The sequence below is a fragment of the Gymnoscopelus braueri genome (assembly GCF_963280865.1).
Source record: "Gymnoscopelus braueri genome assembly, chromosome: 5".
Taxonomy (NCBI): domain Eukaryota; kingdom Metazoa; phylum Chordata; class Actinopteri; order Myctophiformes; family Myctophidae; genus Gymnoscopelus; species Gymnoscopelus braueri.
The window spans coordinates 16,530,158-16,546,532 of NC_137606.1; the positions used below are offsets into that span (position 1 = coordinate 16,530,158).

The 16,375-nt window shown below is 39.7% G+C and overlaps 1 protein-coding gene across 3 annotated transcripts; it reads right to left on the bottom strand.

Moving 5' to 3' along the window:
* Positions 1-350: 350 nt before the first annotated feature.
* Positions 351-14,703, bottom strand: slc33a1 (solute carrier family 33 member 1). 3 transcript variants are annotated; one of them, XM_080428870.1, is made up of 9 exons: positions 14,542-14,703; positions 8,757-9,190; positions 8,356-8,515; positions 7,928-8,123; positions 6,905-7,110; positions 5,911-6,095; positions 4,906-5,023; positions 3,629-3,844; positions 351-3,006 (listed from the first exon to the last, which is right to left on the bottom strand). In XM_080428870.1, exons 2-9 carry the CDS (start codon positions 9,143-9,145, stop codon positions 2,839-2,841), a joined length of 1,638 nt encoding a protein of 545 aa, XP_080284996.1. In that variant the 5' UTR covers positions 9,146-9,190; positions 14,542-14,703; the 3' UTR covers positions 351-2,838. The 3 variants fall into 3 exon arrangements, with proteins under 3 accessions (XP_080284996.1, XP_080284995.1, XP_080284994.1); XM_080428869.1 differs by lacking the exon at positions 14,542-14,703 and adding an exon at positions 10,456-10,536; XM_080428868.1 differs by lacking the exon at positions 14,542-14,703 and adding an exon at positions 10,300-10,518.
* Positions 14,704-16,375: the final 1,672 nt, after the last annotated feature.

Genomic DNA, 16,375 nt, shown 5'->3' on the forward strand with positions numbered 1-16,375 from the left:
ACAGAAAATGTATTTTTCAGGTGGGTTGCACATTTTCAACCAATCAGGAGAGAGTGCCCATTTATTAGCTTCAATTTTATATTGTTCCAGTTCCAATTTTGTCTGCTCATTTCTTTGTGTCATCACTTCCAATTGCACTTGTTTATCCTGCATTTCTCTTTATTTAAGAGCTGGAGAGACGGGGAGACCTCCGTTACTGAACAAACACTAAGTTATTTAACACTTTTATTTTTTAAAGGAATATCACTTACCCTACCTAACACCTACCAATCTAACAATGAATAAAAGGTTTTATTCACAAAAAAAAGTTGCAGCTGTAAGTCAAATAAAACTGTTTTCGCATACAGAAGGCAAGTGCATAACTTTTTTATTACATATAGGATTTGTTTCAAATCTACTCCATACTGCATCTTGTAAATATAAAAGTTCATTTGTATTCATTTTTACAATTTACATCATCTTACTGTTACCCTGTGCTTACGTGTTCAAAGAACAAAATAATTCTGAATCCATTTCTGACTCAAGCCACTAAACAAATTACAGGTAAACGGCAACACCCAAACAAATTGACACTAAAATTACAACCCACCACAATCATATTTGTGAACAACAAAATAAATTCATAAATATACATACAGTACATCTCAATAATAGAAAGGCTATTGGCATGTAACTGGCGAAGTCCGTCATAAATTAAATTGAGTCAGATACTCCAGATTTTATTCAAATCAAATTGATTGGTATGAAGGTAAGTGTCTACTCATTGTACATGAATCTGTACGAAGAAAGATATTTATAATAATAAAACCTGACCCTGGACCTGTGGTAAGCATAAAAGGCATCATGCAACTAGAGCCCGACCGATTTGATGCCGATCCCGGAGAGTCCTAGCACACCGATCACCAATTCTGACTGATATTTTGTCAAAAATCTATTTGAAAAGCGTAAACATTTAAACCCTATTCAAAAACGTTTTAAAATAGACGATCTACATGTATCCATTTACAATTACATGTTGAAATTTTGTGGGAGCGTTTTTAACATGTTCACCAAGAATGACAAAACATAGGGCCAGAAAGGTGGAAAGTAGTTACAAATCGGGACCCATCGGCTGCATAACTGCCGGACAAATAATGGCCGCTATATCGGCCAGAACAATGTATCGGTCGGGCTCTACATAAAACCACAGACACGTTGCCATAAAACAGTATAATAATGACCTAGTGTTTTCTCTATCATCACGTCAATTTCCATCCAGAACCCTTCACCATCATTCATCCTTGCAACATAAAGTGTGGTTCTGTATTACTATAAAACACTTCCCTTTCACACAACAGCTGGCTTCTCGATGCTGGTTTTAGAGTAAATACTGCCATTTTCACTCTTATATACAATACTGTGATCATGAAATGGTTCTGTCTTTGATATTCGTCCACCAAAAGATGCCAGGTTAAGTCAATGGGAGAGTTAAGATTAACCAACATTTGGCTGGAGTAGTGTGAATTGTGGTACTTATATAAGTAATGAGACAGCCAGTGATAGACGTTACAATTCTGACAAGCTTGAGAAACACAAACACCCCATTTACCACTACCATAAAAACTATATATAAACTAGAGCCTGACCAGTGTATTGCTGCCATAGTAAAATAAAATAAAAAATAACTTCTAAATACAATCAATCACTGAATATGAGTATGTTGTAGTATTCTATTAGTCATGAGTAAATGAACCATGAATCCAGAAAGGCCCTAATCTGAATGTCACCTATTAATAATGAATCCTAGTTTGATGGTTAATAGCTGCACTGTACAATATCGCCATTTTGAGGAATAGGGAGTACATGAATTGGATTACAGTAAAATGTATAACGGGCAAGTTTTTCCACTTGAAAATCTGTTTTCCGTGAGCAATAGCAGTTGAATTACAACAATAATCAGGTTATTTTTTATTGTATTTATTAATAAGTGAATATTTGGTGAATTACTCAAAAGGTAAACATTTTACCAATTGCTGATAATGCAGATGGGGGTAACAGTATTAAAATTAAACATTCGCTATGAATTATTTTGAGTGATCCACCAAATTGTTATTAATGACATGTTTACACAAGTAGTCTCCCTACAAACCTGGGCTATTGAACTACAAAAAGGTGAACAAAGGACTAACGCCTTTTGAAGGTAGAACAAGGCACCAAAAAAACAACAACATTTTAACCCTCAATTTTAACCTGGATCAAATGGTACCTGCAAATAATACTTGGTGTTTGTTTTCAACCTGTTTGCAGTGGAATTTACTACAGGGCATTTCAGATGAATTGTCCAAATACTAAACTCTATACCGACCTTAAAATAATTACTACTAAATACTATACTGACCTTAAAATAATTATCCGGATCATTATAATTCCAACGGGCCAATTAAAACAAAGTAAGCATGAATTGCAAATACTATCTGACCCAGGTCTGGTTTGGTTTATCCATTTCAAGCAGCATAGAATGTTCTAAAAGGACACAAAAGCTTCAGTTTCCAGTATTCATTGTCTAACGTACAAGTGACTTGCTAGCCTGAATGAGTCCTTGTTTTTTCCAGGGGGACACAGTTAGGAGTGAGACTGAAGAGTAACATGTAGCCGTCCTTTCACCTCCACAGAGGGAGCGAGGGAACGGAGGGGTCTATGAACAAAATGAGAGCTTTTTCCACGGTAACAACTAGAGGTGGAACGCAGGGAGGGAGCCAGGCAGAACTGGACGACAACAGGAGCAGCTTTGTGTGGGGTGGGATATGCATAGGTGCACCATTAAGAGTCTGTTTTTTTTTCTCCACTGAAAGAGAATGGTCAGTGGATGGCTTTGCACCTCCACGCTGCGGGGCTCTGGTCCTGGAGCCGCCTCATTTTCTTCCCCAGCCACAGCCACCAGGCCAAGCCAATCACAAAACAAACCACCGACTCTATGTAGTACCCGTCCAACACCGTCACGCATGCGCCGCCCTCCTTCACGCACAGCTGAAGGATGAAGTGGGGTGGTGAGGGAAGAGAAGGGAAGAGAAGTCGATATATTGTCTTTGTGTAAATATGATATTGTTGCATAGCTCCATATTTATTTGTATTCCTTTTTTTTTTTCATGAATGAATGCCCCATTTTATTCTTCATCATATGACAGTGATATGCAAAAGTAGCCGATCTAAAAGCTCAACATGTCACGATGCGCTATGATCTTTTATATCGGCTCTTTTTGCTATTTTTGAAACGTTCTGAAAAGGTTTGATCATTTACGGCCAGAACGACATGCCCAAAATAGGGACGTCAGGTTGAAAGTGCATGGTTAAGTCTGTCTGTGGGTATTTATGAATATTTAACCAGTGAAAAGTATTAACAGGAGCTTATGACTAAATAATAACTACATTGTATCCAGATCACGACACAGGTTCTTTGTTCCGTTTCCTGAAAAGTAACGGTTTTGGACATACAAGGTCTCCACCCGACAGCAACGATTCACATTTATCTGAACATTTATAGAAATTATATTCATACCGTAAATGCCATCGCAAACACACACAATCCCCACAACCTCTCTCTCAATCTCACGTATTCTCTCAAATCTCTTTGCCTCGTTCACTCACTCACCGCTGCGTTCTCTGGGGAAACACAGGTCTGTCCGACGGCCCCCTGGCATTCCTTGGAGGTGAGGGGGTCCACCAACCACAGGGCCACCGTGGACGGCCAGTTTCCTCCCAGGTTGGTGACCGTGTTCAACAAGGTCATGTACGTCCCCCCAATCAGCGGGTCACTCACTTGAGCGTTGAAGGCCATGCTGGAAACATACATGCCGTATAGCGCCACCTGGTAGTCAAAGCAAGGGAAAAAAAATCGTTCAGATAAAAAACGTATTCATATTAAATACCGGTACTTTCAAATAAATCCAGGGCCATGGGGGCAAACCGGTACGACCGACCCCGGCTTTATGCTTTGAACTGAATGTAAATTAGAAACAGATAATAATTGCTATTAGGTCTTCTAGTGAAAAGGCAGTGGTCTATTTCAGAACTCCCCTCATGGTTTCCAAATTTGATGTAAATACAACAGAATTATGTTGGAGGGACTGCAAGCAGATTGGGGACCATACCCATGTGTTCTGGGATTGCCCTAAACTGGAGAGTTACTGGAAGGGAATACGCACGGAAGTCTGTGCTATTCTTAAAATAGATTTACCATTAGACCCAAAAATATATATTATTGGAGTGGTTCCGGAGGGGCTGGTGGACATACAGAAGGTTTATATCCTACATATTCTTTTGTTGATTGCGAGAAAAATGATTACCCTATCCTGGCTGAGACCTTTACCACCTACGACCAGCCAGTGGCATGAGAGGATATTGAAAATGTATACTATGGAAAAGATTACTGCCAAGCTCCAGATGAAGTATGATGCGTTTCTAAAAAAGTGGGCCCCAGTTATAGGGTACCGGTACTTCAATCTGCCTATATGAAAGCCTATGTTACCGTGTATGTGTCATGATAATTTTTGTGTTGTAACTAGTTATATTTGATCTCCAAGTGAATGTCCTGATATGTAAATATTTAAATCTGATTTAATCTGTTACTTAGTATGTCTGCCGAATTGTCCTGTTTGTTTTTCTTTTCTGTGGTGTTTTTCTGTTTTGTCTTTTTCTTTTTGTCTTTGTGTGTTTTTATTTTAGTTTATTTGCTTACAAATAATTGTACAATGTGAAATTTCTCTGCAGAAAAGCAAATAAACGTCTTTGTTCAAAAAAAAAGAAAAGGCAGTGGTCACACAAGTCTACCAAAAGCTTTGTCCACTAGAGGGCGAGATTAGGTGAGATTAGTCTAGGTGAGTATAAGGATGAGACAATTTGTGAAAGAGCGACAGAGAAAAGCCATACCTGGTGCAGTGCGTAGCTGAGCAGTACTATAGCGTAGTAGTAAACAGGGAAGCCCCCTTCCTCTTTCAAACTGGGGGTGTAATACACCAACAGAGCATACTCCAGACCTATCAACAACCTGCCACCAGAGCACAGGAACATTACATGTAATGAACACTGTTAGAACACAGCTACACGTGCACATAGTGCTGGAACACTGCATTAACACCAAATGCAATCATTCATGCCACTTCGATATACATAAACACTGAAATGTGAGTTTTCAATTCCACCAGAGAACAGTAGACACACTTGGAGAACACGCGCTGGAGCAAATCCCTTTCAGCTCAGTCAATTTCTAAATATAAACACACCAGTCACAGTTCAGCAGCCAGTGATACAGCATTCAATCTTATTTATTTATTCATAGGCTGGACTAAACAGATCTTGCACGCTAAGTTAGGTTCACTATAGATCCACCAAAATGCAACCACTTAAATCCCATGGACTGCTTTTGCATGCTTGCATGTACGTATGTACAAACATACACATGTCTGTCGTCTATGCAGTATGCATGTTAGGGGTGGCACACTACATTGCAAAACAAACAAAATCTCAGTACAGTCTCCTAATTCACGTTAGTATTTTGTGACTTTTACATCAGAGGAAAGGTTTTTCTGGACAGCTTCCTAAGAAAGTATTGTAGTAGAATCCCTTCCCTAGAAATAAAGTCTGTCAAAAAGAAAAAGATTCGTCACATATTGTATACTGTCAAAATCTTAAACATTCACAAGCATTCATTTCATTTGTTAAAAAAGCTGCTTCCCCATATTTCACAACTGTAGCATGTGACAAGAAGGTCTTGATGCCATACAACCCTGGAACCTAATTTATGCTCCGACAGTGTCACATGCCAAAAATAGCAAACCTACAAGCTCATGCAAGCTTGTAGGCCAGCTATTTTTGACGCGTGACATCATCGTGCGACGAATATGAATCGGGCTTAAGGACCATGCATATTCCTACCTAAAAGGGAAGGACCTGTAGTAGATATCCAGAGGTTTAGGCCCTGCCGTGTATTTGCTGATGAGAAGTGGCAACATGATCTGAAGGGGCACCATGGGTACTGCCAGTAACGCCAGCTGCTCCTTGGGAACTCCTGCCTCCACCAGCTTGAGCCCTGTCACTGCATCCGCTGCAGAGAAACCAATCTGGAACAACCACGCAGAGTGAAAAAAAAGCAGACATACGCATGCACACGCACACATGCACAATACACAAGATAAAATGCATTTACATACATTTCAGTAGTTTATGACCATTACACAGGGTCATTTAGATAAAGCTTCTTCTGGGTATGGTATATTCTCAGTGACTTACAGACACATTGTATCTAAAATCCAATACTAATTTGAGCGAATGCATGAAGACCGTTTTGTTTGTTTGTTTTTGGAATGAGAAAAACAAGCGAATGAACACCTGTGCATTTACAACAGCTTTTTCAACAGGCTAGTTTGAACATGAGGCATGCTGAATCACAGTTTTCAATTTGTTTGACAAAGGGGAATATTATCAATGATATAGAACACTAGTGAAATTAAAGTTAACAAAATCTAAGGGTAATGAAACCATACAAAGTGGTAATAAACCATAACCATTTAGGGCGGGACCCCCTATTTGTAACTATACCTTTCAAGACGGGAACCCCTTTTGGGGTTGTTGTTGCTATGTACAGTATATAGCAACATACAATTTTGTAATTTTTGAATAAATATTTGAAGTTTTTCAGAAAACTTGGGTCAACTTTTGGAGAATATTCCAGTGAGCGGACTCTATTTTTTCACTAATGAAAGAAGCCAACTTAAATCCTATATTCTTCATTGTATGTTGAATAGCACTGTTGAATAACACAATACGCAACTCGTTGTGAGCTTGTAGATCTGAAAATTTTGCCGAATGTTTGCCTATAGGTTTCACGTGGTTAAAAGATGCTTGGCTTTAAAAACTAGCAGTCAGGTACCTTAGCAGTGAGAAGCAGGCCACAGAAGGTGAACACAGCAGGCATTTTGATGATTGAAAACAGCAGTTTGTAAGTTTCCGTGACACTCTGTGTCTCCTCCGGGACTCGTTTCTTTCCTTGGACACGTTCACGTGCACTCTCCTTTTTAAATATGGCCACCAGCGTCGTGGAAACCAGGAACACCATTCCCCAAAAGAACAGGAATTCTGCAGGGAAAAAAAGCAGTTTTCACATATTGGTCTGATCACAAAAACATATTCCTCTCTTTAAACATCATGTTAGTAGAGATGCGTGGATTTGCTGGCTGTGACGCCATCCTCATGCGCATGCGTTTGCTTTTCACCCACCCACCACTGTACGATGTGGTTGAGTGTCACAGACACAGAAAGATATGGGAACTACGCTGAATCAAAAGAAGTTGCACAATCCGGCTCCAGACGTATGCAGTAGTTTATTTGCAAGTAAACTACTACTGCATTATGGAGCCGGAGTGTGCAACTCTTTTTCCTCCTTTTTAAGATTGTTCCTGAAGGGTCAGCACCTCACCAAACCCTTTGGTGTGCGTTATCGTTCCTGCTAAACTAAGCCGAATCAAGTGGGACGATCTTTGTAGCTGCACCAGAGACTCCTACAGGCTGGGGTGGCACCTGTCAGCGGGGGGTGTTGAACGGGAGGAGTAGGATGGAGACACTATGTCCTCCCGGTGGGTCTCCTCAATGGCAAGTGAGCCAGTAGGGTACAATAGCAGTGGCAACACAGAAATGTGTGGGGAGGATTAATTGGTCTAATGACTAAAAAGGGGTACAAATAATTGGCTACTCAAAAAGATCAAATAAAAAATAATAAGGTTTCCAGCGAGGTTTGTGTTGTGGTTCAATTAGCTTTATAAACACCTTTTTTATGAGCCAATTAGGATTTCAGGTTTCAGTTTTGCTGCATAGACAACTGGGGGACTCCGGGCGATGAAGTATATGGGGTTTAAGTGGTTAAAATGATGAGCCAGAGTGTGACATGGCTCCATACCTGCCAGCGTGACAATGCCTTTGCTCTTGGGGACTGTCCTGAGGTATTTGTTGCAGAAGTCTGCAGACTCCAGAGCTAAGAAGAGCACATTTCCCAGGAAGTAGCCAGCTGTCTGGCCGACTGAGTTGCACGTGGATGCGTAGCCCACGTTCTCTCTGGACAACATAGTCAGGGCCCAGCCATCCACAGCTATGTCCTGTGGGGCAGAGAATGAGAGAGAGAGAGAGAGAGAGATAAGAGATAGAGAGAGAGGGATAGAGCATGTGAATTTGTGTTTCTTATCCATCTACCACACAAACTATGTGTATCTTTCGGTGTGCGTCAGTTTGCCTTTCCTGTCTAGTGTCTACTATGTGCGTCCTCACACTGTCAGAATGTCAGAATCTATGCTTGCTGTATGTCTGCTGAGCACATGAATGCATTCATACCTGTGTAGCTGCCAGGAATGCTAGCATGAAGAAGACAATAGTTAGTGTGACCACATCAGGCCCTCGTCCCTCCTCACTGTACAGCAGTGCATCCACTCTTAGAGAAAGGTAGAGCATGAACAGACCCAGGAGGTACTGAGTAGGTATCAGCCATGACTTCCTACGGGGAAGGAGAGACAGGGGCTCAGAGTGAACAAAATGACATGGGGAGGACACACAAGAATGCAATGGACAAGAAAAGGTGTGCATTTCAACTTGTATCTTTTACGCACAAAGAAAATGATAATTTAAATAAAGCTCACTTTGGATCAAAGAGGATCGACTACAGCCTAATTACTGGTATTTTCATGTTTCAAAACATTTTCGGCAACACCGGCCAGTGAAGTGTAAATTAGACTTACCTCCTCCCAATCCTGTTAATGTAGAGTGCATCCACCAGTGGCGCCCACAGCAGCTTGAGGCTGAAAGGCCAGAAGACGAAGCTGAAGAAGGCCTGGTCCGTGTAGCTGACATTCTTACTCTGCAGGATGAGGGGGATGCTGCCGGCCAATCCCAAGGGAATCCCCTGAAGCACATAGAGGAAAAGGAGAAGTGAAACGTTCCCCAGCTCGTCGCGAATCCCCGGCCTCCCTTTGGGACGTCCGCTGTTTTCCGTGTCCGACCCTCTGAGGAGATCAGCCTCTTCCTCCACCTCTGAGCCCGAGCCTTCCCTCATATTCTCGGACTGGGGGCCGGCGCTCACTGGCTTCCTCTGCCGTCCGTTTTTGTGAGTGACCGAGTCTGGCTCCATGATGGCGGAGCAGTGGGCATCAAACCAGCTGTGCCCTCCAAAATACTGGAAATGGGCGAGGGCACGAGAAAGGAAAGCAATAATGTTCAGACAGTGCAGTGCAGCACGGCATCTGACCAAACTTAGGCTGAAACTTTTGACTGATTGGCATTCACACAATGAATCAACCACCGGCACCAACATCAACATCGATTGGTCATTTTGGCATCACCACCACCACCATATCTAGACTATCACACATATGTTGTCATTACGATTAAAGCTGGAGCTTTTAACCCCTTAAGACCGGGAAAGCATCTGTAATTTTAGATTTGAGCTAAAAAAAAGCATTATTTTATACTTAGGATTTAAAAAATAGCAGATATACAAGCTCATAGCGTGTCACTTCGTGCCGCGCTATGAGCTTGTAGATCTGCTATTTTAGAAAAATCATGGGAATTTGTGCACATTTTTGAATATATATTTTTCAAAGCAAACATTTTTGCTTCTGGGGGTCCCTGGAACAAAACATTTTCAGATGGGGGGCCAAATACATATCATTTAGGGGTCCTTGACATGAAAAAGTTTGAGCACCACTGATATTATAGCAACATACGTTTTTTTTCAGAAAACTGTTAGAATTTAGAAGACATCTTTTAGAATCGGGTCCTCAGTCAGGTCTTAATGGGTTAACCAACTAGGACAAGACAAGTCAAACAAGTTAAACAACATTGTTCTAACAATGTTGTGACAGGATAAATAAAGTAAATAAAGTGGCTGTCACCTCAGCTCACCTGCCAGCCAGGCTAGAGCGACAAGCAGGTATACATATGGTTGCTATGAATTGAATACAAGGACATCAATGGAAACAAGACCGCAAGGACTTTTTTTGTACGGACCTTTTAGTCAAAATGCTATTATTATGTACTAGTGCTGTTTTTACATTATGCCTAATAAAATATTCAATAAAAAAGGTCAATAATAAAACACCCAGGGATAGCTTGGTTAACACTTCTAAGAAGTAAGAATCCACACACACACACAAAATAAAGAAAACCCGACAATGAATCAATAACTGAGGGTATGAGGGGTACAGACAGGGTACATAAAGGGTATGAGGGGTACAGACAGACAGACAAAAGTAGCCTAAATTAAATCAATGGATGCATGCATACCTGGTGATGATGAAAGCAAAACTAGCAACATGCCAGGTCTAACGGTTGACAAATGAAAGAATCGACAAGAAAACAAAGTCACTTGAGTTTACGTTCATTCGGCTGTGAATGAATTGCATCTCAAACACAAAGCAAAGATATGAAAATAGCAGGTACCCGTTTTTAACCTGTTTTACATCAACAGAAGAGACAGTCAGACAGTCTCAACCAACAGAGAGGACCAAGGAGGAAGCTGTGTAGGAAGTGTATATGTGCAACGTTGAAATGTGTCCGTTAGTTCAGCTGACGTGTCCCTGTTATATTAGATATAGTTCCTATGAAATATAATACCATACACTACACAAATCCAATAATTGATTATAATAATGCTATTAAAAAAATAAGTATTAAAGACTAGTATATTTTCTATCATATTAGGCCTGTATTAGCCTTGGATCTAGCCCTGAAACATGACTGTCATACCATACAATTCAATTCAAAGGGCTTTATTGGCATGAGAAAACATACGTTTTCTCATGCCATACAAACCATACAAGCGTCATGTGAACCATGGCTACCTTGGATCAAGACTATCATAGATGTATTTTACTTTCGTATCTACGATAGTCTTGGCCTGCACCCCCCAGTGCGTCCTGCACTTTCACCAGTAAAGCCCGTACTTCTCCGTACATTTACCAAAAAAAAGATAGGTTGCTTAACCGGTTGCCCCAAATGTTAACTCACCCTTTGGAGTCTTTTTGCAATGTATTAGTTCGTATTTTTTTAAAATAAAGAAGTGTTTTATTTCCGTCTGTGTCGGAAGTTCCCTGTTTTCTTCAATGAGCAGTAGTGACGAGGCGCATCCGGTGAAAACAAAAATTACACTCAATGTCACGAGGAAGTAAGCAGGGGGGGGGGTGGCTTTCGGCCACAGACGGGATTAAAACACGTATTTATTGAAAAATACGGACTAATACATTGAAAAAAAGCTTCGAAGGGAAATGTAACATTTGGGGCAACCGTGTAAGCACCTTAAATATATTATTTGCACATGTACGGAGAAGTACGGGCTTTACTGGTGAAAGTGCAAAACACACTGAGGGGTGCAGGCCAAGACTATCGTAGATATGAAAGGAAAAATAAGACTCGATAAAATACTTATATGATAGTCTTGATCCAAGGCTATAGGTCTGGGTAATGAATCTGATTCAGGGATGATAATCCTTGGAGGTATGCCTATTTTATACTTGCGCCGTTTTGGAAGGATGTATCTATCTCGATATTGTTGATAATGTTGACTCTGACTTTTAAAATGTACTGGTTGGCTTCAAAAATAATACTTAACAATAAGAAAAATTGGTATTCATAATTCATTTGATCATTATTCTAGCTAAATGTCATATACATGAATCCAAATTTAGTCATTCCAAACTTCTTTCATTGTATTTGAGATTGAATTGATTGATAGATTGAATACTTTATTTAGAAGTTTGCAGAGGAAAAAAAGCACATGGAAGTACAGTTCAAAATGCAAGGTAAAATAATTAGGACCGAAAAAGCCCAGAAAAGCCATAGCTTGTTTCAAATGGGGTCCTCACGTAGGCCTACTCAATTCATGGAGACATTATGACAGACAGATATAGGCCTACACTACTATGCAGAACATCATATAAACATTTTAAAGGTAAGAGAAACAAAACAAAATGTACAGTAAACAGTTCGGGAGGGGGGGGGGGGGTAGGTTATGACTTTTACAGGGGCCAGTTTAGAATTGCAGCCAAGTCCTGAGGTATTTTTTTTAGGGCAGTTTTGAGAGTGAGTAGGGTTTTACACTCCTTCACTACTTTTGGTAGGGCAATACACATTTTTGTTGCATAGCAGGCCAGGAGAACGAATTCAACCCCTTGTTTGTGCCAAATCTGGGTTGAACGTGATCAGTGGAGGTGCCTATGGTGTTGTGATAATGGACTAGCCAAGCAGTAGGCTACTTTAAAACAATTTTGACTCAAAAAATAAGAAAGCTGCAAGAACTGTCCTTTTGTGTTTACTCTTTAATGTTTTCTAGTACATCCCCCTGGCTCTGATGTTATTGTATTGTTGTATTGTTAACTTCTTTGTTTGTGTTTGTATTGTATTGTGACAATCATGACAATATGTCATGATTGTTATAAATAAAGATTTGTGGGTAAAAAAGGCTACTAGTGGGTGGCTAATGAAGTACTAAAAACTTACTTGAGTACTAAGAACTTTTAAAAAATCTGTATTTGTATTTGTTATGACTTTCTTTCAAAGACAAATTGCCTTTTTTTCAGGCAAATGAAGTGACCCCTGGCCCTTACAAATGTTTGAACATTTCTGAAACGTTTTTTTGTATAAAGGATGATTTCACTCATTTTCAACCTATCTTTATTTACTTGGTCCTCACTAATACTCATGCAATTTGTTTCTACTCGTTCTGTGTCTCATAGGAGGGCAGTGGACACTTCAGAAACCCGCCTACCAGTAACGTCATTGTTAGGCAGGTTTTTTTTTTTAAAACAAGATTTCAAATTTCTTATGTTTTGTTGATTTTATTAACCCAAGAATAATGGCTTCCATTAGGTCTATTAGAATGCTAACTTTCCAGGAATAGAAAGCCTGCAGTTTCTATTAGCATGGATGATGTCACTGGTAGGCGGGATTCTGAACTGTCCACAGCCTTCCTCTGAGACACAGACCAAGTGGACAGAAATGGTACCATATTATAATGAGCATTAGCAAAGATGGTGAATTTATGGCATTAGTGAGGACCAATTGAAGATATGTTGAAAATGGGGGAAGTCGTCCTTAATGTATTTTTAAAAGCAAGTGCTCCAGCACTTTAACTCAAAGTACAAATTTGACTGAGCATCTTCGTAGTTGAGTAATATTTGACCAAGACTGCACCTAAACACTTCACTGTATTTCCTGTGTACTATCATAGACAATCAATGTGTGTGTGTGTGTGTGTGTGTGTGTGTGTGTGTGTGTGTGTGTGTGTGTGTGTGTGTGTGTGTGTGTGTGTGTGTGTGTGTGTGTGTGTGTGTGTGTGTGTGTGTGTGTGTGTGTGTGTGGGTGGGTGGGTGGGGGTGAGAGAGAGAGAGAGGCCCAGTTTATTTTGGCATAGATTACATGTTTGTGTGTATGTGTTGTGTTGTGTATATAAGATATACTTATATAAGTATCTTGGCTGAAAAGACTTATAATGCCACCATCGCATGAACAAGGCTACTGCTGCTCCACATTTCAGGGAATAATGAATGACTGCATGCTCCCCCGTCTGATTGCTTTAAGTCGCATGTGAAAGTGGTTATCAGTCCAGATGGCATGTGATCACGCACGGGCACATTTGGTTGCATCACCACCATGTGACTACTTTAGGACTGTGTGCTCAGATATACAGTGCAGTGGTGGGAAAAGTATACTCAAAGTTTTACTAAAAGTATCAATACTGCAATGTAGAAATACTCTGTTACAAGTAAAAGTCCAGAATTCAAAATGTACTTGAGTAAAAGTATAAAAGTATTGGCATCAAAATGTACTTAAAGTACCGAAAGTAAAAGTACTCATAATGGAAAACATTTGAAAATAGCAGATCTACAAGCTCACAATGCGTTGCATCGCGACGCATCGTGAGCTTGTAGATCGGCTATTTTCAAATGGCCTAAAGTTCTAGTATAACTAAAGTTTTCAAATTATTGTAGTGGAGTAAAAGTACAAAAATTTGCCTCTGAGATGTAATGCAGTAGAAGTAAAAGTATTGGAAATTGGAAATACTCAAGTAAAGTACAAATACCTAAAGATTGTACTTAAGTACAGTACTTGAGTAAATGTACTTTGTTACTTTCCACCACTGATACAGTGTTGCACACTGTTGCAAGTTTGTAGAATGGTTTTAAATATATTGGGATATTAGGCCTATATGTGTGTGTGCATGCATGAATGCATGCATACAGTATGTAATGTGTACGCATGTGTTTTGAGATAGGAAGTTATGAACAGCACACCAGAGTTCTCAATGCGTTCTGCAGAGTGGTGGTATCTTTATTACACAAACTCTATGCACAACACATTTGTTAGTAAACATTTAAGCAGGGGATTTGAAACCCAGGTTGCCAATATGATCTTCTATCTTTGATTTTTGTATGATTACCACTGGTGTGCATCTTTTCAAATAGAGTATACTGTTATATTGTAATTGTGCGTGTGAATAATTGCTACAGCCCATAATGGTTGTTGTCATACCTTTTAGAGTACACTTGCTGCTTTACCAGTTCTATATCCAGAAATCTTTAGTGTTTGAATGGTTTTGTGAATCCCAAGTCAGACAGCATTTCCATCTCTGTATAATTATGAGAGCAGAGAAGGCAATTCTACAGCAATCCAGAGGACCTGTGATCTGCAGATGTAGTCCGTTTACTCTATTTCTCTCTCCCCCCTGCTTTGCCAGCAGAGAGAGGGGAAAGTAATTTGGGATCAAGTGTAACGGGACCTTGTAGGGGAAATCCACTCAGCAACAGATCTTGTTGATATGTTTTCAGGATTGCAGGTTGCAGATCCCACACAGCTAATGTTTCACAAAACACTCACATCATGCAACTAAAGCCATGGCCACAGCAACTAGCAAGTTGGGCTGGGCAATATATCTATATTATATCAATATCAATATCGTGATGAGACTAGATATTGTCTTTGATTTTGGATATCGTAATATTGTGAAATGGCATAGGTGTTAAGGCCAATTTTATGCTTAAAAATGTAAAAAGATTTATTTATTTATATAAATGTATTGTATTTAAAAATAAATTGTTATTATCGTCACAATATCGGTATCGAGGTATGTGGTCAATTTGTCCATATCACCCAGCCCTCCTAGTAGTAGGCTAGTAGTAGTAGTAGTAGTTTATTTTGGTCATAAAATCTTTCATATCATGTCATATCATATGGTTTAGACCAAAAAGGTGTAGGCTGAAGCCAATGGCTTATTTATGGATCTACCCTTTTTTATTTCATTGTCCAAGCCGTTTCAAAGATTCACCCTTCTGACACTTATACATCTACCTTTTTGTTGGTTCTTGTCTTAGTCCTCTTAAAAATACCAAATCCCCTTAGGTTATACCTGCTCTCTCTAGACTCAAACAGCTCCTGCATGGATAAAGCATGTTAGCAGATGGTTATGAGCCTTAAACATTGTGACTGCAGCATTAAGGTCGACAAGATCACGTAGTTTTAGGGTTTTAGGGTGTTTGATTGAATGAAAAGTAACTATTTAGCCTGAACACACTACAATGAATGCATATTGTATAAGTTGCCCCAACTTCGTGAGAAGGAAACAGCCCCAGAAGTGATAAGAAACAGGTCCGTGTTACAGAGGTCCTCCAAACCAACCCTCCCACACATATTGTTTCATTTCACTATTACATTATAATATGGCTGGTTCAGTACTATCTGTTCTCGGGTCAAGGGGGTACAGGACTCTATGCACAACAGGCATCAATCATTGAGTTATATAATCCTTCAGAGGACAAGGTGGAATCTCTCAGCAAAGAGACAAATTCCTGGTCTAGCAGCACAGAAAGAGACAATTGTTCCATCTCATACCAAAAAAAGTTGTGGTGTTCAAATATTAATAGTGCGAAAGCATATATATAGCCTTTATAGTCAACTGAATATAAACATGTTTTGATTTTACCTCTACATTGTCAGCAACTCTGATCATCCTATTTCCATTCACATACTGTACATTTGAAAAAGAGTGAACTAGTGTCAAGAAGTATGTTCTCAGTAACAAGCCTGCACACTTGTGCGATCACTTGTGAGATCACAAATCCTCCCTCCTTAACAGAGTCCACAAGATGACAGCAGGGCTGACATTGGGCCATCTTCTTGACCACAAGTTGGGATTGTGCCAGAACTTGTGTAGTGTCTTCATTTTCTGCCCCGTCTTTTTAGATGTTGTATTATTGTGTTGTATGTATACATGATACATTTCTATGTTTTTTGCTTTTCTAGTTTTAATTGTCTCATTTAATATTTTGGTATATATAAATATAACGTATATACCTTGAGGGTGTTCCAG